General features: G+C 35.8%; 1 protein-coding gene across 1 annotated transcript in view; it reads right to left on the minus strand.

The window, feature by feature from the left end:
• Window positions 1-385: 385 nt before the first annotated feature.
• Window positions 386-21,970, minus strand: part of LOC126373032 (uncharacterized) — a 40,597-nt gene continuing 19,012 nt past the window's right edge. Inside the window, exons 2-4 of the mRNA XM_050018988.1 lie at window positions 4,303-4,362; window positions 2,933-3,007; window positions 386-2,857 (exon numbers count right to left, since the gene is read on the minus strand). Of these exons, the coding sequence (XP_049874945.1) occupies window positions 1,859-2,857; window positions 2,933-3,007; window positions 4,303-4,362 (1,134 nt within the window). The 3' untranslated portion in view covers window positions 386-1,858. The remainder of the gene's footprint in view (window positions 2,858-2,932; window positions 3,008-4,302; window positions 4,363-21,970) is intronic.

Here is a 21,970-nt window from a genome sequence, read left to right on the forward strand (position 1 = left end):
AAGTTAAACCGGCTCAAAAATTTGATGCTGAAGAATTGAAGGCCAATTTCGAAAAGAACAAAAGTACGATCAAATTGGGCATAGAAATTGTTCTCCACGGATTAAACTAAAGGTTTGTTTAATAAAAACAATAATTGTCAGACACAGCAACACGCCGCCCGGTGCAACGTGAGGAATGTGACGAAAAAGCTAAGCCATCTCGCCTGAGGTGTCAGGACTGTTCGTTAGGCGTCATTCCTTCCACACGTTGTAAATTACATAAATTACAAAGTTATTTACTTCTTATACCCTTTCGTTTCTTTATCATCTAGATACAACTGACTCATAAGTATAAAACAGAATCAGTTATGTTAAAGGCTTTCTTTAAATAAAAAAATTAAACAACTTTTAATTTGGCAGACATATTTATTTATACTTTTTAAAGTTCAGCTCCATCATTTATAGCAAGTAACCCATTATTTACAAAGTCGAGTGAAGGTACGAAATTAATCACAAAAATAAATAATATTCAATTAAGCTCCTAACTTACACGCTACTCAGATTTTGGTCATCAAAAACCCAAAATATTTTTGTTTCTAGCACAAAAGTAATTTTGGCCTTTTTATGTCTTTCCACTACGAGACGAACTAAAATTATTTAAGTACAATGTTTAAAGCTAACATCAACTTTAAACAAATATGACTACATCGTGATTTATCGTAGGTAATCAGGTAATTACAACATAGTTATTCAAAAATCTGAACTACCATCTAGCTTGCCAAGAACGTTACACAGGTATGGTTCTCATGGAGGCTAGAATACCTACTAAGGAGGATATAACAGCATATGTAAGTAATCAGCAAAAAAATTAGGACCGTTATTTTCTTTTGTTTCTGTTGTACAGCTCTCTTAGCAACAAGGAGTACCATACATATCTATCTGTAGACAGCTTTATAATTTTGTTACCTCAAACATCGAACGCAAATACATATCCTAGTATTAATCTTGTCTTTTTATGTTCAAGAAAATATAATTTCCTCTGTTGTCTTTACAATAGATGCTTCAAATATTTACAAGTACGTACAAGTATTTATTGCTGAAGAAGACATTGTTTATTTACTAGAGCGAGCTACTGCGTTTCCTTTATTTGATTTAATAAATGTTGTTAGTCCTACAGTCTTAATTCTAAAGAACATTACAATTATAATCTCAAATCAAACGTCGATTAAGCAGCAGCCCCTCATTTATTTTGTATCATAGTAAAATATAATCTTACCACCATGTTTAAGTAAACGATATAATGGACTAGTTGTAAAAATATTATATGTATTGATAAGTTTATAAAACATGGCTTCGTATATCCGAAATTCTCCAAAGAGATGAAAGAAAAACGTCCAACATTGAATCAACGAGTAAATACACTTATTTCAGTTCCATATTTACAAGCCATACAAATCCATCCATTATTTTAGAAAATTACCTTTTACAAATTTTTTCTTAACATATTTACATTACTAATATTTCTGGTGTTAACCTTACTGTGATTCATAAATATATTTATAAGTGTATATTTTTTCAATTTACAATCGCCTAACTCTACATACAAAAATTCACAATGTTAAGGTAATTTTATTACAACAGCTTTACATTAAGTTCCATAGAGTTTATTGGAATAACTTAAATCACAAAACAAACACTAAATTTGAAATGTTCCTTCGATTACACATGTCCGGGAATATTCACTTACTCTTATAGTATCACAAACGACACTCGACCAGTTACACACCAACACTGTTTATATTAGCGAATAGTTCGTCCATATATATGTTTAGGAACTGAAGGCGCGGTCATCTACGGACAGCATATCGAAGCTGTGACGTCACACGACGACGTCACGCGACGCGGTCTCATTAGTTGGGGTAGCTGGAGCCAATACAGGCTGGAAACAATGTGCTGCTGGAGCAAAGTCTTCCACTAACTTCCTCTTGAGAACAGAAGATGATCCAACGTATACATTGGTGCCAGGAAACGTGCCTCGCCGCCTGCGCCTCCATACAATAGCAGCCATCACAGCTAGTCCAAACGCAATCATAGCTGATAGACAGCCCAGAACTAATTCTGAATCTGGGACACGTTCGGGCACACGTTCCCCTCGCATCGAGCTTACTAAAACTGACATAAGACGGTCGCCTTCACTCACTTGTACATCTTGGACACTTTCAGTCGACACACGCTGAGCTCGACTCGTGTCAATCGTCATTGTTTCTGACCTCTCGTTGTCAACGCCAGGGGTACGAGAGACCAACTCCACTTGAATGTGATAGATAGTATCAGGCCACAGCGATAAAGTAACACGAGTGGAGTCTGTGAAAAGATTTCCCTTCAGACCTCCACCATCGACTTCCCAGGTAACGAGGTAAACGCCGCGAGCTATTCTCGGCTCCCAAGCGATTTCACCGATGACGAGAACTTTTTGATGAATGAGTGATATCTCTTTCAAGGTCCACTTATGCTCGTCATGGTTGGAAGTGTTAGTGTCGTGGGCTACCCAGGTTTCATCTGGGCTGTAGATAGTGACGAGGCCTTGCGGGTCGACGACTAGGACGCGTAGAAGGGCACCTTCGTTGTTGGGAGGTACTCTGGTTGCTAGAGCTTGAGTTTGTATGATTTGTCGCCATGGACCTTCGGCAGCGCGGCGCATGACGACGTAGACGAGAGGCGCTGGACGGGTGGCGGCGCGGGGCGCGGGGGGCGGCCAGCGTGCGAGTGCCCCACTCACCCGCATCACTCCTTCTCCCTTTGTGTGGATGACAGGCTGAGTTTGCGCCGCTCGCGCTGCCTCTGAATGGAATTCACACGCGACTTTACAGCCAGGGAACTGCAAAGAAATTTCCGACTTAGCTCTGAACTCTTCAAAGTAAACTTTATTACTTTTTAAGTAAAGACGACTTACGCAAATGTCTTTCTCGTCACACACTGCACCCCAAACTTGATAGTTCGACTGGAGCAGCTCACAGTTTTCCCAACACTGCAACAATAATACAAGATTAGAATTCCGTGTCAATCAAAATAATATCCATAACTTGTCATAATTAGACCAGTAATTTGAACGACTTGATTTATTACAGAGTGGGTCATTATAGCATAACGGACTACAGTTAAAATTGTGATGCTCGTCGAATCGAGCATTATTTTAATACTCTAGTTTTCGAAATCGTCAGTAAAGAACAGTAATTTATGTATGAAGATATGGTCATTTGTCATTGTGTTCCAAATTAATTAGGTTTAGTGTGTAGATCATGTGTAAAGGTAAGGTTTTCTTTCCAAGATTAACTTTTATTCAAGTACCAACTCCAAATCTCATTTCCTATCAAAATTTTCCACCCGGTTGAACTGAACAGAAAATTCCTAGCAACTTTCATAAATAAGACGGAACGGCGTGAAAAATGGGCGTAGAAACGATCCAACCAAATTTCCCTGCAGCTAACTCGAACATAGCATTTGTCATTCTAAACACTCATTAGTCCAAGTTGACGTTAACTTGACGCTCGTTTGGCGCTGTAATAATTATAAGAACGAACCAACAGTTATTAATTACTGATATTGAAAAAATGCCGTGGCCATTCTTTTGAAGGGAATTGGTTTCACTAGTCCCAGCTTTTCATACGCTACGCTGTACTTTGTAGGTTTCACTTCAATAGCTACATTGAAATCTATTGAAAGACTAATGTTTTACTAACCATATTGCGCAACGAAGTGAAAATTTACAATGAAACCACCATTTAGAAGCTATAGCCTACCATTATTTTAGAGTGAAATAACATAATAAGTACTTTATATTGTTATTTACTTACCCGTTAGTCCTCATTAGGATATTTTTGCAAATAGAAGCCATTATAGACTTGGACTCTTAAATTCATTATTGAATTCTAATGGAATAAAATTTTATGGCATCCATTGCTTTTTACTATCAGCACAGTCCGAGGTAGAATTTTACAATGCGAGATCATGCAAGCCGGCCTCAAGAAGGTTAATGGCTACGTTTTAATTGTACTGTGCATGGTTTATAATCTAATATTACCAAGCTTTTATTATCTCCTTAATATAGGCACCATTGTAATAACAGCCTATTTTATAGAGGGAAAAGAAACCCTTGCAATAAATGGTTATAAAAAAATACTAAGCCACAATTAAATTTATTCGTCCGGTCATTTAAAGAAAAGTAAAAGAGTTTGAAAACTCTAAAAATAAAGCTTGCATAATCGGGGTCAAAGATTTCATTTACCAGTCAATCTTCATGAACAAATCAAATATGTTACTCACCATAAAACAGTCGGGACCTTGCAAACATGAAGACTCCCCATTGGGCCGCGTTGGAGCAAACTGCGAACAAACAAACAAAATGTCAGTCAAAACATTATGAACTTGAAAACTTACAAGTCGAATCAAATTGATATGCTATAAGTCACAGGTCAGATTGTTGTAGTTAATAATTTCGTTACAAGCAAATTCGAAATATGAACAAGATTATTTAATTTATTTTATAAGATATCAATTTTGAGAAATTTATCTTACACGGCAGAATTCGATCTCAATTTAAAAATACAAGTTTTGTTTTTTTATTTCTCATACATATTAGATATACGTAATATCTAAATATTCAGATGAACTTATTTAACGTTTGTGTTTTGTAAATCAACGTTACACTTGACCGAAACATTTACTTATAATAAAGGTAACTTATGCATCATTGCCCTTATTATAAATCAATTTTATATTGTTATAAACAATAAGTACAGTGGCGTAAGTATCTTAGTGGAAGATATTATATTCGTTCTTTGTTTCATGTAAGTATAAAGCACTAGTGTAGTGTATTATAAAGCACTTAGCCGTTTCCTCTATGATTTTTGAGAACAGTACTTGTAAATAATATATTAAATATATCTTTAATGTCCTGTTATAACTTGTAAATTCTAATGCTATTCATTGAAACAAATATAATTACATATTAATGGTTCTGCAGTGAGACTAAAGCTAAACTGGAAAAATGGGTTATCTCACATAGTTCTGAGAGTTCTCTTTGATACTGTGATCATACGATGCAAAACAGGTACATTTAATACAATCGTGATTAGATTAACAATCTACCTAATAACACAAATATAAATACGTACTTTTTTTACAGCAAAGTCGATTTAAAAGGGACATAGGTCGAAAATAAACCGAATATCAATTTCACACACACAAAAAATAAAACTTCGGAGAGAGAGCTCTACTTTTATATTCCAAAAAATATATATCCAATTCGTAACAATAACATCAAAAAGCTACCCTTAATTAACGCCTTTACATTGCACTCGCCTAACCGAGGTCGAATATAAAAAAGGTACGTTTAATTATTCGTCGGAGCACCAATACATTACTCGTTATCTCCACTCAGAGAGGGTTTTATGCCCAAACGAAAAAACGACGAAGAAAATAAATGTTCGAATCGAGTAACCAGTTTAATGTATTTGATAAAAGTGACAGGCGTCTGCTTACCGTCCGAGAGCGGTGGTTTTAATTGCCTGATATGCCAATGGGGCTTCTCTTTCTCAGAGTTGACGCGGCAACAGCTGGCTCAAATGTCAAATGATTCTGTGTCATTGGCGCATTTCGATAAAGCTCACTGTTTTTTGAATATTTTTCCTGACATTGAATTCGAACAGGGTGCATGTTAATTTACTGTCTCTTTAAAATATTGTGTGACTGTTTCATAATCAACGGTGAATACATTTGATTTTCATTCCACTAAATGTAAATCTAGTCCACTGATACGTTTGATCGGGACTCTATTTTTTTAATATTTCATCCAATAAGGCCAATATTTAAACGTATCTTTTTAAACAATGTACACTCTAATAACTAAAAACGTGATCTTGAAATAAATGTTCCATTACTTTTGGCAAATCAAAGTAATGCGTACCTCAAAATATCGAAGTTTTTATGCTACTGGCATTTCAATAACGCTCACTGTGTTAAATATTCCATGTGACATTTACTTACGTATTCATGTGTGGCTTATTTTTAGCTCTGTCAAAATGTACTTAGGCTTTTAGTTAAATCGAGAAAGCTATTCTTTGGTACTGACATATTTCAATATGTTTCAAGTTTTTGAAATGTAATCTGGACTTCCAATTGAATAGTATTGTCGAAATATATTGCTGTTGGGCCTAAATATTATTCTATCAGGTAATATTATTGCGTAGTAGTATTTCATAATATATTGAAATACTTTATGAATCAACAAAATTTAAATGCTTGAAATTCGAATCTCGATTGGCATTTTGATATATTTTAAACTACCTAATTGTTATTGGTTCAGAAGTAGGTATAATTATTACGATAAAATAATAAATATTGCCATAAGTTATTCCATCAGTATGTATTTAACTGGGTACTTATTGCAATAAATATTGCATTACCAGCGTGCCTCAAGGCAACAAAAGAAGGCTTGCTCAAATGTCAAAGGTTTGTCATTGGCATTTTTCGATAAAGCTCATATTCGAACGCAATTATCTGACATCGACCTACAATCGGGTCATATTAATGTACCTATAGGTACCTTAAAGGTTTCCTGAACATTTACTTACTCATTTTTAGCAAAATAAATACATTATTACTTATTTTCCTCAAGGCAGAAAAAACAAGAAAATGCCTATAATGATGATACATTAACTTGTTATTTTTCATGTTCTTTGCTTGCAGAGAAATGTCTTTAAGACTCGTTGTTGATATAATTGACTACTCACGAACGATGTCGAGAAAAAAATGCGGCTTGCAATTTTATTAAGCAAATAAACATAATAATTATTACAATGAAATTATTAACCAGAAACCAGACATAATATTGAAGCATTTGTCAATACAATGAGTAATTATAAATGTTTAATATGTTTACTCTTCTCGCGTTGGGACGGGAAAAATTACTTCGTGCACATAGATTATTGACACTATACATTTATTAAAAGTTAATCCCACGCCAACGGGTAGTATATCATACTGTTTTAATGTAATTTAAAACACACGCAAGGTAAAATATGAATTTAATTACTTGTCATATTAACCCAACCCTGTAGATTACTACTTTTATATATATATAAACAATTATAACAATAAGGCCGCCTATTGTACTAATTCTATTTCTCTTTTGTTTTGTATTTTGTTTTTTCCTGTTTGTGCAATAAAGTATTTGTTATGTTATGTTATGTTATGTTATAAACGTTTTAATATAAAGTACGCAAAAACTCCAACTACCTTATACGAACTTACATTGGTAGATCGCCAATCCGCAGTACTAATGCCTACAATGAACTATAATGCTTTAGAAAGCAGGTAACATAAACAAAGAGTAGCAAAGAAAACAAAATTACTCTTTTAGGTCACTATCATTGCGGCTAATGATGCCAATCTCTGGCAGAGGCCATCAAACGCTCCGGCGTCCACCCGTTATTACATGTAATCATCGTAATTTTTCACACAATTTATTTTTTTTCCCGACCGCGATACGACGACTTAGATGCGTTACTTCACTTCAACTAATGACAACAAAAAACCGTAGACGTAATACTCCAATGCCAATGTTATAGTACAATACAGCATTACTCTTTCAATATACGCTGAAAGCTAAGTAATCACGCCGCAGAAAGAAGGAAATACTTTTCTTAAAACGCTACTGTAATCTAGACTAATGGAAAGACTTCGTGACATTTATTTCACCGAAAACAGTCTTAATTTTTTTCATCAACTTTCGCCATTCCTATTACTACTACAAAGAACATAACCAATCCAATTATTAGGAGTATTGTATCGCACAGTTCGTCTCGAAGTTGAAATATGAAAGTTAAACAAAACAAAACGGGTGAACGTTGGTACTTCGGCAACTGCAAAGGGAAGTGAGTGAATAATGATGAATGACGGTGATTGAAAACATAGCCCGTCGAGTGGCCTCGTATTTGTGTTAGATGCCGCCGCAGATTACCCTTTTGTTAATCAAACAACGCTTATTGAATATTATTTAATTAATCTTTCGTATTTGACTTCAGATCCTATTGAATAGAAAGTGAAAGAGAAAATGGATTTCCAACTTTGAAGTAGCGATTCGACTTACGGAAGGTCGATGAACGTTTTCGATTATAGGAAGTAGAAAAAACTGATAAACGCTATAACGCGTACCTTCAGAGTTATTATTCTAAGTTTTATATTAACCTGAATAGATAATTGGGGTTCGTCAGATTTTTTTGGAGACCCCAGGACCTGGCATACCAATACTTAAGAGTTTACAAAATCCATTAAAGATAATCGTCCATAAGTCAGGCCTGCGGCAGCGCCTGAACAGGAACTAATCGATCGATGCGCACACACATGGTCGTTTACAATCAATCCATCAGCGTTTATGTAACGGGTAACTACCGATGATCTTCATTTATCATTTTGTTTTGTGGGTAGCGAGCAGCGCTCTTGGGGGTCAACTGCTGGCACGTACAAAATAAATGCTACGAAGTTTACGAAATATGATATGTAAACAACTTTTTACCGGTTCTATTACGCTTCTTCACACTGATGCAGCATTACACCTCTTTGTATATAAATAAGATAAGCGAGCAATAAGAAATTATGTTTGCGTTTCCGTTTTATTTCACCGTTGGGATAGAATGTTGCTGAAATAAAAGCACAACAAAGATAGGGGTACCTGAACAGCTACCAGAAAGCGAGCACAATTTCCATCAATTAAACGCTATCAAAAATTGCCATCTTATCGACAACAATAAACAATGGTGAGTGCGACATTTACATGTAACAGATAGAGAGGGAAGCGAAAACATTAAACACCTAACAACCTCCTTGGGAGTAAGGAGCAAAAACAGCATGAATTATGATTTCGCATAAAGATAAAATACAATCTAAGCTAGCGCGCCAAATGGCGAAGAAAAAATGTAATTTTCTTGGGAGAACAGAGACCGCGGACTGGAAACCGGGACAAGAAATAAGACGGTGTGCACGAAGCGGGTAATGATCAAAATGGGCATGCAAAGGAATTTTATAAATATCACATAACAATTTTATATGAAAACTCACAAAAAGAAGACACCTAGAACTTTAAAAACCATCAAAATATACTTAATTTTAAGTGCTTTAGCTTTAGCTATTAAGGCCGTAGACAAAATTTATAACCATACTTTATTACTTTCACCTGAACTCTTTCTAGTAGTAGGTAAGTAATCTTTTCCACTAAATAAATGTGCTTCATGTAGTTACTTTCTTTTTATTTCATTTGGTTTAAAGTCAACTGTATTACGGAAATACATTTAGTAGAAGGACAAGAAATTGAATTTCAGTTCCGTCCGAGTTCATAGAAGAAAGTGGGTTATTGGAAACGGAGAGACCTAATAAAATCGAACCGTATTTGTGTAAATTGTCGAATTTACAATGTTATTTATGATTATTTGAGTTAAGAATAGAATTCATTGTTCATAAATAACAGAAGTCAAAATTGAAGAACATAATAATTATTATCAGTGTTTTTTAAACTAGTTTACTAAGTATAATAGTGTCATTTTTTTATTCACACAAAGTAAATCTTTGTGATGCTAACAATAAATGACAAGGAAAATTATAATTTCTAAAAGAATTATTTTAATACAACATAAAGTAATTCTGAACTGAAAAGTCGATGCGTAGCTAATACGAAAACGACTGACGTGTCACGACCGTATCATCTGAACTCATAATAAACGATTAATGAAAATACGTCGAGTTCGCAATAAAAGATGGCATCGACATCATTAGGTCCCGGACCATGATATGAATTTTTCATGAAATATGGTCTCGTATAGCTCAAGTTTATTACCAGTAGAGCCGCGACGTATATTATTTCCAGCCATTTCTTTGTTTGAGTTTTTGCCGTCGTTTGACAGATACCAACAATTTTATCTTGACTTTGGAACCAGACTATAAAATTTCATCGAGTTATCCGGAATCGTGAATGTGAATTCATTAAGCTTTGACTGTGATCGCAAAATGATACACAATAAAATTAATTTTCAAGCACTAAGCAAGAAATATTGTACAAAAAACTGTTTTACATAGGCTTAATAAAATAATAAACGGCTTTTTAAAACGTAAACTCAGATAAGTGTTGACCCATTTACTTATTATGGAACGCATCCTGCCAATTTACTTTATTGATGTTATATTATAGCATCATTAACTTTTTATAACCATTGGCGCTCTGACGGGCCGCCTGTAATTATGATACGAGACTATAGTCCTTAAACTATTTTTAAATTATTATATTGCTTCGCTCTAAAATCTCCAACAACAGGATAATGTAAGTTAAGGGATAAAAGCAGCGTTAACGTTGATTAGTACGTTCCGCTGTCATAAATTAAAATATAAACTTTTGAAATTATTCAAGAAATGTATTTGAAAATATTTTCATTAGCCTACCTATGTAAATTAAACCGTTCATAAAGCAATTATCTTGAAAAATGACGATACTCGTAAACTGCTTAACTGTGAATTTTAAATTGTATCATAAAAAAATATTTAATTGTGAACCGTTCTCGGTAAAGTGATCATTCAGAAACGTGCAACTTCGCCCGTTTTAGTTCAAAAGTAGAAACGCACACGTTGAATTAAATCAAGCTGCCACATCCCATGATACGAATGGTCACAAGCACGCACCAAATTTGATCATGCGGCGAATAAATTAAATGGGAACACAATCAAGGATTAAATTACTGCTTCATTCTACCTCCCACACGAGCTGGCGTTGCAGCACATATGCGACACTTAGCGCGCAGGCGGCCGCGACCGGCGACCGACGACCGCGCGTTATGTATGTAGGTGCCTTAACATATAATATTGTGGCACATTGTGCGGCTTGGAGACCGCATATAAATGCGCCGAGAGCAAATAAAACGGTGCTATAATTTCAAATCATACGGACAGAGAATGGGTGTGGACGGCGCTCTCATTGTGTGGAAATGATGTAACCGCTATTAAAAGTGTGGGCCGTATCCCTTGAATATTTCTTACCAAGACGTAGGGTCATATCGGTATTTTATATCTCACCGGAGACAATAGCTCGCATTTCCAACAAGAAAACTGGCTCTGTACGTTAAGTAGTTGCGGTCAACATTCCAAGTATTTGCTTCTATATTACCTACTATTCTCCACGATTATGTTATTAATTTAAGCATCCAATAAAATTGCAATCAAGAGCTACTAATTTCCCATTGAGAAATCTTAACATCAGGATAACGTGAATTATAATATACACTCAAAATATTTCTTCTGAATAAATTAATAACCTCAATTTATAAGGAAATTATGTTTATATGTGACAGACACACATATTCTGTCACGGAGAAAACAACGGCGATAAATTGTGTATCTTTATGTAAAATAAAACGGTCATTTTATAGCATAATAAAACGTTTTGGAATTAGTAGTATACAAAAACAATATTTCGTTTTTGCCATAAAATTTTCAATTTATTTGGTTTCCAATTTATTAGCTTTATTCAGGTACAAAATAGTGTCATTAATCAAATACAAATGACTTGGAAATAAAAAATCTTGAATGATTAATCTGTGGACTCATTTGTTCGCTGTTTGATACCAAGCCAGTCAGGTATGCGATGTACAAACACAACACCAACGGCAACTATGTGCGATAAAAGTTCGTAATTTCTTAATCCTTTGAGAGTTACCACGCGCCAAGTTTATTTTGTTCCAAATCTTAGTCACAAATCTTCCCCTTTAACTATGGACGTGTAAGGATTACCAGAACTATTGTGTTCTATTTGGTTTCCAAGAACCGAAGCAACTTCGATTTTATGACAAGGATTTTTGTCTAATTTTGGACCACACATTTGGTTTATGGTGTAGTCTTATCGGGATCCTTGTGTAAAGTAGAATGAGCGGTTTATAATATAATAACAAAACAGGCTTCGAATCCGTTGACAAAATCGTTTATGACATATCATCAATACTGCTTAGAGTGCTTTTTTGTAAACCACAAATTTTCATCGAAATCCGTCAAACATTGAGGACATCGTATCCGCTAGGGATAAATTTATGCAGCTCTGTCTCTGTCTCTCATGTAGAACGAATCGTTGTTTCTGTCTCGTTCGGGGCAGACCTTGTCGGTTTTTGTGAGTCTCACAAGTTCTGTGGAGCATACGACAGATGTGCGCTTGGTTGCGGTTACTAACGAACCATGTATCAATTGGGATAATCAATCAAATCTCGATTGTTTGACCATTGGATTTAAATAGATATAATACAGGAGTAAAAACTATGAATATATTTCAAACATAATTTTGATTCTGTAATTACACCTCCTCTATTGTACTATCTAACTGATTATAATTGTTTATTTTTTTATATTTGTTTCAAGCGCAATAAAGAGTTTTATATTATATTGTAAGTGGGAATAATTTAGGTATTTGTTGTATCCTCTACCTTGCTCTTGTATCAAATAATCATGGCGTACTACATGTCTAAACATTTTACTCCGTCTGTCATCATTTACTGAGTTTTACTGAGTCTCGTCATACAAGGATATCAAGGAACTTGCAAAGGATTGACAAAACTGGTAAGAGCTCCACCGAGCTTAGTTATAAATTTGGAATGCATTTAATTTGTATACTTATGTTATCATTACAACACGTGCTCAAAACATGTGTCTTCAAAGAGTTTGGGCATTAGAGCGTTTGCAGTACAAAGTCGATGCATGAATATAGAATCAAGTTACAAAATTAAATTTCAATTTCGAACAGAATTCGAATTAGCAAGGAACTCTCGTGAACGGCAGAGTACTCTTACCAACATGGAAAGTTCCTAGATAAAGCGAGCACAATCGCGATCCAAGTCGGGGTAATGTGTAGAATGCAGCCCCGATGCAAGGACCGTTACGAAACGATATCGACACCGAATCCGATTGCCGCAATGCGAAAATTATCCGCAACCGGAATACCTTCGTAGTTCTATGTGGATCTCTAGAAAGTCTCGAGCCAGAGATGCTTTAGGTTGGTTAGTTTGTATTTTGTAACATAAGCAGTATATGGATGAGGAGGCTGTACGGATAGCAAATAAAACAAATCATTTGTCGAAATTATATCTAAAATATTGCAACTTCTATTGTTTACTTATGATATTTTTCTGCCTGCTAACTATCCCACAAATTCAAAATAAAAACAAAAAAAAAACAATGTGATGTAGTATTCTGGAAAAATAATACTTAATGTATTGGTATTATAATGTATAATGACATATGACAAAGATTATTCTAATCACGTATCTATTACCAGAAGTAAAAATTTACTTAGTATACAACTATAAAAATATAATATTCAAAATAAAAATAGCCTTAAAACACACAGTCTTACAAATAACACTATGATTGAATAAGTATTAGGTATATATTATTTATTATTTATCTTTGGAATGTACAATATGTGTACAATTATCTATTTATTAAGAAAATAACGACGTCCGATAAATAATGATGAGAAAAGATTCAGTTTTGTGCTGAAAAAATACTTGTTTCTTTAAATATATACGTGATATAAATAATCTTCAATATAAGTCTAAAATAAAAGCCTTAAAACATGGTGTTATTTGTAATACTGTGTATTTGTCTGTAACAAGCACCGTTACAAGCCCACCTCTGTTCAGAAAATGGTTGCGTTTTGCTATGTATCTGATTTAACTCATGACGTGTCGTTTATATCGCTTACTGTTCGCCTCAGCTTATTTCTGTTTATGGTTATTGAATATAAAATATTATTCTACTCGGATTGTATCCACAAGCTCAAAATATTATCACCGTACCGCATAAATATTCTAGCATCATATCTCAATCTGCAAAACGGATCCAACTGTAGAATCATAAAGTTGTAACTAACTATTCGTGAAGAGTCGTTAAGAACTTTGTCATTTTAGGGCACCTCACTGTGATTGTCTTACCTGAGTTAGACTTGCTCCCAGGGTGGTAAGAAATAAAGAGATTCCTAACTTCAGAAATGACTTCGAATTTCGCTCACGAGTATCCCGATCGATCAGAAACGTGAACAATAGAGATATCATTAGACTGACCCGAAAGCACAGATGCACGAAACGTCGATCTCACAATCTAAAGACATTCCCTGATCGAGATCTATGATGGGAAACGGTAGGAGCGCACCACATCAAATCACAAACCATAATTCTTTAATGAGATTAACTGTTACACTTTTATTTTTGAAACTAATCTAGAGCGAGCAAGTATTACTTTACGAGAGCGTTTACGACCGCGGCTAGCTGGATTTATCAAAGCCATATTTCAAAAGCATAAAATAAGAAGAGCAATTAAAGGGTTCATAACCGAGAAAGTAAATGGCCGCATTCTCTTACAAATATTTATATAGGCTGTTGAGCAAACAGTAGCGATAAAGCAAAGACATGCGTTTAATCCAAGACAAACAGGCTGAAAGAATTACACGAGAGGGACACAAACACCATAAAGGCCTCGCCTTTTGGTTTATATCCGACTGCGAGCGATAAACCGATGTATATACACTGCACAGTTCAGACTAAAACAAAAAATATTTGCAGTTTTGTAGCTAGCTCTCCATACTGCGAACGAAATTCCTCGTTCAAACGTGTCATAGCGTACTATGAACCTAGTCTACTTTTGTTATTTTCAGAGAGATTCATCAAAATGTTTGTTCCCTTTCAGTCTCTAGCAAAATCATTATATGACACCCGCTTACTCCTATAACTTTTTATACGCTTTCCGCTAGTAGTTGGGGAGGTGCCTAAAGGCTCTCCCTTAGGGTAAACAGGAGCATGGTACGTAAGTGAGGTAATCCTGCAGTATAGTCAGTACTAGTCCTCTTAAGGCGGGGTGCCTCGGTTCAAAATGGAAATGTCTTACTTAGAAACACTCAGTGGATTAAGCCGCAATCTGCATATGCATGACAAGATACGTATTATAAAGCGCATACCTTCATCATGTTCTACTAACAATATTTTCGTGACAGCTGTTTTTTATCATCGTCATTAATTTAAGAGCCACGCTCTTCTCGGTGTAGCATTCTTCATGCTACTTTCTAACATACAATGAAAATGTTTACTGAAGGTACTTACCTATATATCGAGGGTTGAAAGGCAAAAGGGTTTAAGCGACATTTTGTAAACTTTACAGGAGAGCCATTTAAAGTTTTATTTTTTCGAAAAAAATTCATATAAAAAAAACTACTAAATCAAAAGTGTTCAAATTGCTAAGAATTATTTTAAATTAAACGTTGCACAATTCTGTATTTATTTGGTTCGAAAAACACATTAGTTATAGATTTTAGAAGTCGCTTAATACAAAATGCCTCAATTGAACTAAATTACAGTTGGAGGAAAAACGGTTGATATCCACTAGAGCCAAATATTGGCTAAAAGCAAAATGCTTTAAGAGACCTCTCACTTATTAGTTTGACTAAAGCTAAATGAGTTAAACGACTTCTTAAAAAAAGAAGACTAGAGGCAAATCAGCTTAACCTCCATAAAAGGTTATATGACAGGGAAGGAAAATATCTTAAGTGACCATCCGCTACTAATTTCAATTGTATGAAATCCAAATATTAGTAAGATCGGAAATAAAGTCGGTCCTTAAGCCGTTTTTCCTGGGAGAGATTTTAGTCGGGCAAGGCATTTACAGATATTTGTACCTTACAATATTAGGAAAAATCACGGCGGATATAATGAGTAAATCGATTTCATTAAGAAACAGGATCTAGAATATAATCATAAAGATTGTTACACATGCTTAATTCGACTTTTTAAGTATATGGTAAACCGCGTATGATGGCGGATGACAGATGACTGTCACCAACTGAATGCGGGCAATAAAAGAAACAAATAGCTTTGAAAAAGTCTTAATATGCTTATACTCTGTGCTGAGTTTAACCTCACTATCACAACCTGTTTCCGATTTACTGACAAATTTAAGACCACGTGGCTGGATGCAAGTTCCAAGCACTGGCTCCTACTAGATGGTACGCGGTACTAGGACAGACTGCAGTGAAGTACTGATTGCTCTCATATTAAGAGGCGGCCAGGGGTGGATAGATCAGCGACTTGTTTGATCAAAATTTCTGTTACATTTGCGCCTAAGACCTCCACTTCGAGCTGGCCATAAGATACCGTCGAAATTGACAAACAATAACAGAACTCGGTCATGCTTTTAAAGCCGAGATACGTCGGACATCGCAGCAGACACATCTGTCGATGAGATAATATAGATGATAATAATAATAAATAGATGGTGTTCCTTTGCCGAGCATTTTTATAGCTGTGCTCTGCTCTACCGAGTTATTGGTTGGTAAAACAGACCGCAAAACTAAGATTGGTGTGATGGTTCTAACGTGAAAATCAGCTCGTGGGGAACTACAGGCGGGCTTTTCTGTCACCATATGTCTCAAAAACAAATGCCAGGTGGAATAAGCTTGTGAAATTCAGCTCTATGCTGATTCCTATCAATCCAGTTCCGGTAGATTTTCGACAGCTTCAAGACTGTTTTCGGCCACAAACTTAGAGAGAGTTTCAATCTACAACAAGGAAAAGACCCAACGCCTCACTGATCAGAAAGACTTATTAGCAGCGCTTTGGACACATTTTAACGATGTCTTAAATCCCAATAGTAATACCACTGACTTGTTTGTTACAACATATCGGTCGAGTTTGTTACAACAAGGTCGGGGGTTTCGCTTAAGATCTAGCGGCACCCCCGACCTTTGAAGAACTTCTTACTGCGCTAAGAAGGATGACGAATACCAACACATCAAAAATACCATCTGAACTGTATAATATGCCTACACATTAATAACTGGTTCTACAAACTCATCCTGAAGATATGGGAGTCAGCTGCTGGAATGATTTTAGCCTTCTTCCTCTTTGCGAGTCGATGGCGATCGATATTAAATTTTAGCCTTAACGTTATTCTATCCCGTGATGCAGAAAAGGTACTTCCGGAAACCCAATGATGATTTTGTCCGGACAGAGATATGGGGGTACGGTTTTGTTATTAAACCGATTCAGGCCAAAAGGCTTGAACAATATCGGCCTTTGTTATGTGCTGCGTGAGGCTTCACGCGGCTTGTGGATTGCTTTAAAGAAAACAGATTGTCCTGAAAAGTTATGACTTATCCTGATACGACAATATCATGACGACATGATGACGACAGTTTGATTTAGAAGTAACTTTTCAGAGCTATTCGTCGTTACCTACGGCGCGAAACAAGGCTATGTCATAACACATGGAGCCATGGTTCATAGTTCCTAGTTCTATTTTCTTTATATATCGCTTCTGTATCACGCATAAGTGGGATACTCTGTGGAATTGTTATTTATAGCTTAATTGAAATTAAGGCTAAAATGAATAAGATCATTTTTGATCTCTCACGTCTCACATCTATGCGTCAGTTAACTCTTTCAGTCATGCTTTTACATATAAAATATCTTAAACATTTATGGTATAATTTTAGCATCATTTACCACTAAAATATCACAAGAAGTAGGAAAAAAAAATCTAGGTATTAAGGCTTTTGAGGAATGAGGTGGTCAGTAGCACTAACCACCATGACTGATGGTACAAATAAAACAATGATAGATCCAGTATGATTTTTATTAATTTTAAGGATAATAATAAAGTTTCCACATGCAAAATTAAAAATTACTTTTTATGGAAATCTGCAAAACATGTTTTTCCTTTGCGCAAGCAAAGTGGGACCTTACATGTATTACATTGCCATACAGTACGAACTGGAGATATTTTGGTGCTACATTTGCAGCATCTCCTCGAAGTGCTTCTTTCAGGTTGATGGCGACTGCATTCAAGGCGAATTTCCTGAGGGACCGTAGGCTTGTGGCGTTTAATAGATGCAGGACCTGGAGAAGACGCGGCAGAACTGCGATTGCTGTTTACTGATTCAGGCCTTGATTTGTTTCTGACATATGATGGCGCTAGTAAGCCCTGGTATACGCTTCGTCTGTACTCTTTCAAAGTCAACTGACTAAGATCTGGGCGTGAAGAGGACTGCAGTTCTTTATAAATTAGAAAAGCATTGACAACACAACAGTCAAGGAAATGAAAAAAAATTCTGTGCCACCACTTATGGGATTTTCTGTCAACCGCATAACTTCCTTTTAGTTGATCAAATTTATCGACAAAATTCATATTTGCATTATAGTCTTTCACTGCTTCTGGGCAGGACATTTCAATACTAGTACCGTCGCGCTCTCTGCGGGTAACTTTTCCGACATTCTTAGGATCATGGTAGTTTGATAAAATAAAAACAGATCTCTTATCTTTCCATTTCAGAACACTTATTTTTGTGTCACTAATCCGGTAATCGTGTTCACCTCTTTGCAAATGCTTGTCTTCTTTTAGCGTCGGCAATAACTTTCTATTTGAATTTACTGTTCCACAAGCAAATATTTTGTCATCTCGTAATTTTACTTGCAAAGGGTAACTATTAAAGTAATTGTCAAAATATACCTTATGATTTTTGCCTTTCAGATCTTCGCAAAAATTCCTGACAACTTTACCACCTAAGTCAGTTTCTACGTTAGCACCTTGCTTACCTGTGTATAAATCAAAATCCAGGCAGTACCCTGACTGAGCACACATCATCCAAACTTTATACCCCCTTTTAGTCGGTTTTTTCGGCATGTATTGCTTCAAATAATTTCTGCCTTTAAATTTTATCATGCTCTCATCAATAGCAACTTTTTCAGATGACTTGTAGTTTTTCCTAAAATTTAGTTTTAGAATATCGAGTAGAGGTCTAATTTTATAAAGTTTGTCAAAATCTAAGCTATTTCTGTCGGGCATAACGCTGTTATCATTTACATGTAAATTATTCAAAAGCCAACTGAATCTATTGAAGCTCATGAACTTCGAAACATAGCTGTCATGCAAATCAGGAGCTGACGACCAGTAATCTCTATAGCTCGGCAACTTTTTTATTCCCATAACCAAATTCAAAGCGATAAAGATATCCAGTTCTTCTGTAGTGGCAGGTGTATAAGGCTTTCCTGATTGAGTAGCATACAAGTTTGTTTGAAAACATAAAATATCTTGTAAATGTTCTGTCCAAAAACGGCGAAATAGTAAAAGAGGCGTTACATTCTCCATGCTAAGAATTTCATCAGTAATACGCACACTTTCAGAAAACTCACCTGGTATATCCATTCTGTAATTTTTCTTCCATTTCGGAGCTTTAATAGTCGGTCTGTCTGAATTTATGGTGGTGGACTCTGTAGTATCAGGGTTTTCGCATACTAAGCTAGACAAAGGGATGTCATCATCGGGATCAAAGTTGTCAAAATCGGTTACTGGAACTTCTTCAATCAAATCGCCTAACACCAGCGAATTTGGATGATCTTGTGGGTCTTCTTCATTATCCTCATCGCTGCAGTTACTCTCGATACCTGAAGGAATCTCTTCCAACAGGTATTCTGCGATTTGTCTATCATTGAGCCGCGACATACTGAAATAAATACAAAAAAACCTATGTAATTACTTTATGACTATATCACCACAACAGTCACGGTGGTTAGTTTACTAACCACCATATTTCATTTGTTAGAATTAATTGAAAATGCAAAAGTAAACGTAACTTTATGTGAATACCTAAAGAATAGGTATAGGAGAACACGTTGAGTACAAAACATGAAAGAAAAAAGCGTACTTACCCAATTCACAGTACTTTTTATCAAACACTTGCATAAAAACACGTTAGCGCAATATTCAATTCAAAACAATTAAACTGTCATTCATTCAGTGTGCCGCCTAACGGTCGTATCTGGTCAATCATTACTCGAACTTTTATGATAGTTCACTTGATTTTCGTTAGATGGCGTTGAATTAAATGAAACAATTCGGAAAGAGGTGGTTAGTGACACTAACCACCAAGACTGAAAGAGTTAACCAAACTTGCCGAAGAATGGCCGATTCAATTAAGTCACACACCATAATATTTATAGTTTTGTGCAAAACCCTTTTAAAATAACCATCCAGAGGATGCTCCGGGGATGTAACTTCTTCCAATGTTGCTTTAAAGGGCGCTGAGCTGGAGGAAGTTTCAAAATTAAAATATTTGGGTTCTCAAATATGAAATGACTCCAAAGTCATCGGAGTTGCCAGCCCGGATAACAGGTGCGGTGGCAGCCTTTGGAAAACTTAAAATATTAGTGTACAAAGTCTCAGCGGCGTACTTGATACGTAACACTTTAAATGTCTAAGGTCCATCCTTCGCATAAAGCGGCAAGATGGTTTTCCAATAACAGAAGTATTACGTCGTTCTGGCATATTCGGAATAGAAGCTCTCATCATAAAACATCACCTACGATGGTGCGGTCACGTCATGCGAATGGATGACAGAAAGTCTAGAAGAAACTGTCTAGAAGGAACTGTAAACAAGGTGGACAATACCTGCGGTACAAAGACGTACTCAAGCGCAACCATGTGGCTTTCAACATGCCAACTGATAGTTGGGATGAGTGTGTCTGAACCTGGAATAGCGCGTGATATAGTCCTCGAAAATTTTAGTCCAAGACGCCAAATACGGAAAACTCAACGGAAACCTTCCTACAATTACACGGTAAACTCGGCTGGCCAGCTTGATTGTATGCCATGTGACCAGATCTTCAATTCGAAGTTCGGTTCCGCTAGCCACGTCAAAATCTACCACAACAACGACTTGGGATAGACACAAATAGAAGTCACCATCAACGGATACGGCTGGGTGACATGATGACACGCACACTCCCGGTCTTCCCAATCGTAATTTTTAGCTGTGTGAACCGCCCAACCAGGACCTGCCCATACTTATTTTGATATGTTGAAGTGATGCGGGCACAAAGTTTCATACAAAATTGCGATGACTGAAATGTTAACATTATTTCTTTTTTGTTTTGGAAAAACGTTTTAAGTCCTTTCAAAAGAAAATGATAGTTGTTTTATACGACAAAAAATTTAAAAAAATGTAGCATAAATAGCTGAAGTCAAATTCAATGAATATTTTCGGTAAAGGCAAAACAGTTCAAGTGCCAATTTTACTTTTAAACTGTCGAAGGCAAAACAGTTGAAGCGACAATATTTATAAAATCTGGATTAAAGCAAAAAGATTTAAGCGCCAAATCTATTTTCGTTTCGTCTAAGGACAAATGATTTAACCGACTTATCTATAACAAAACACTGTCAGGGAAAACGCTTTAACAGACTTCGAATCATGGAAATGAAAAGACATAACAGCTTATGTGACCGACTCATATCCCGGAATACGACTGATATGCCACCCGCCCAGAATTTTGTGCATTTTTTTGTCGGTTAAAACACGGGTTTTTAAAAATGTACCCAAAGTGCTAATTGGTTGAAGCGCCAAAAAGTAGCTTCGATTGATCTGAAACCAAGATCAGTCGACGCGGAAAAAATCGCTGATTCCGAATATATATATAAGTCAATTTCGCCCAAAATGTCGCTTAAACCCATTTGCCTTTCAACCCTCGATATGCACATTTTTTATAATATTATTGCACCTTATTGCATGGAATATTCATTATATTCATCGTTATAGGAAAATAAATCAGCTTTTTTGTTTTGTTCTAGCGTTATAAAGTAGACTTAGTGTTTTTCACATAGATATCAATTTATTAAAATTCCACACCGACTAAGACAAGTTTATTACCGCCTAAAACACGACAATAAAATTTAAATTCAAAACCTATTTCAAAGCAGCTAATTCTCCGCCTTAACAAACTAACATCCCCACAGATTGTAAAAGTGGGCGTGTGTCGTAGACACTTCGGTGCTTTAGTTCTGCCGCTAATTGTGACTCCTCCTCGGGAACTCATGTGAATAGAAAACTAGAGGGGTAACGGGTAACTGTACCTTTGCTAGCCTAGCGATC

This window comes from Pectinophora gossypiella, chromosome 15, assembly GCF_024362695.1.
Source record: "Pectinophora gossypiella chromosome 15, ilPecGoss1.1, whole genome shotgun sequence".
Classification (NCBI taxonomy): domain Eukaryota; kingdom Metazoa; phylum Arthropoda; class Insecta; order Lepidoptera; family Gelechiidae; genus Pectinophora; species Pectinophora gossypiella.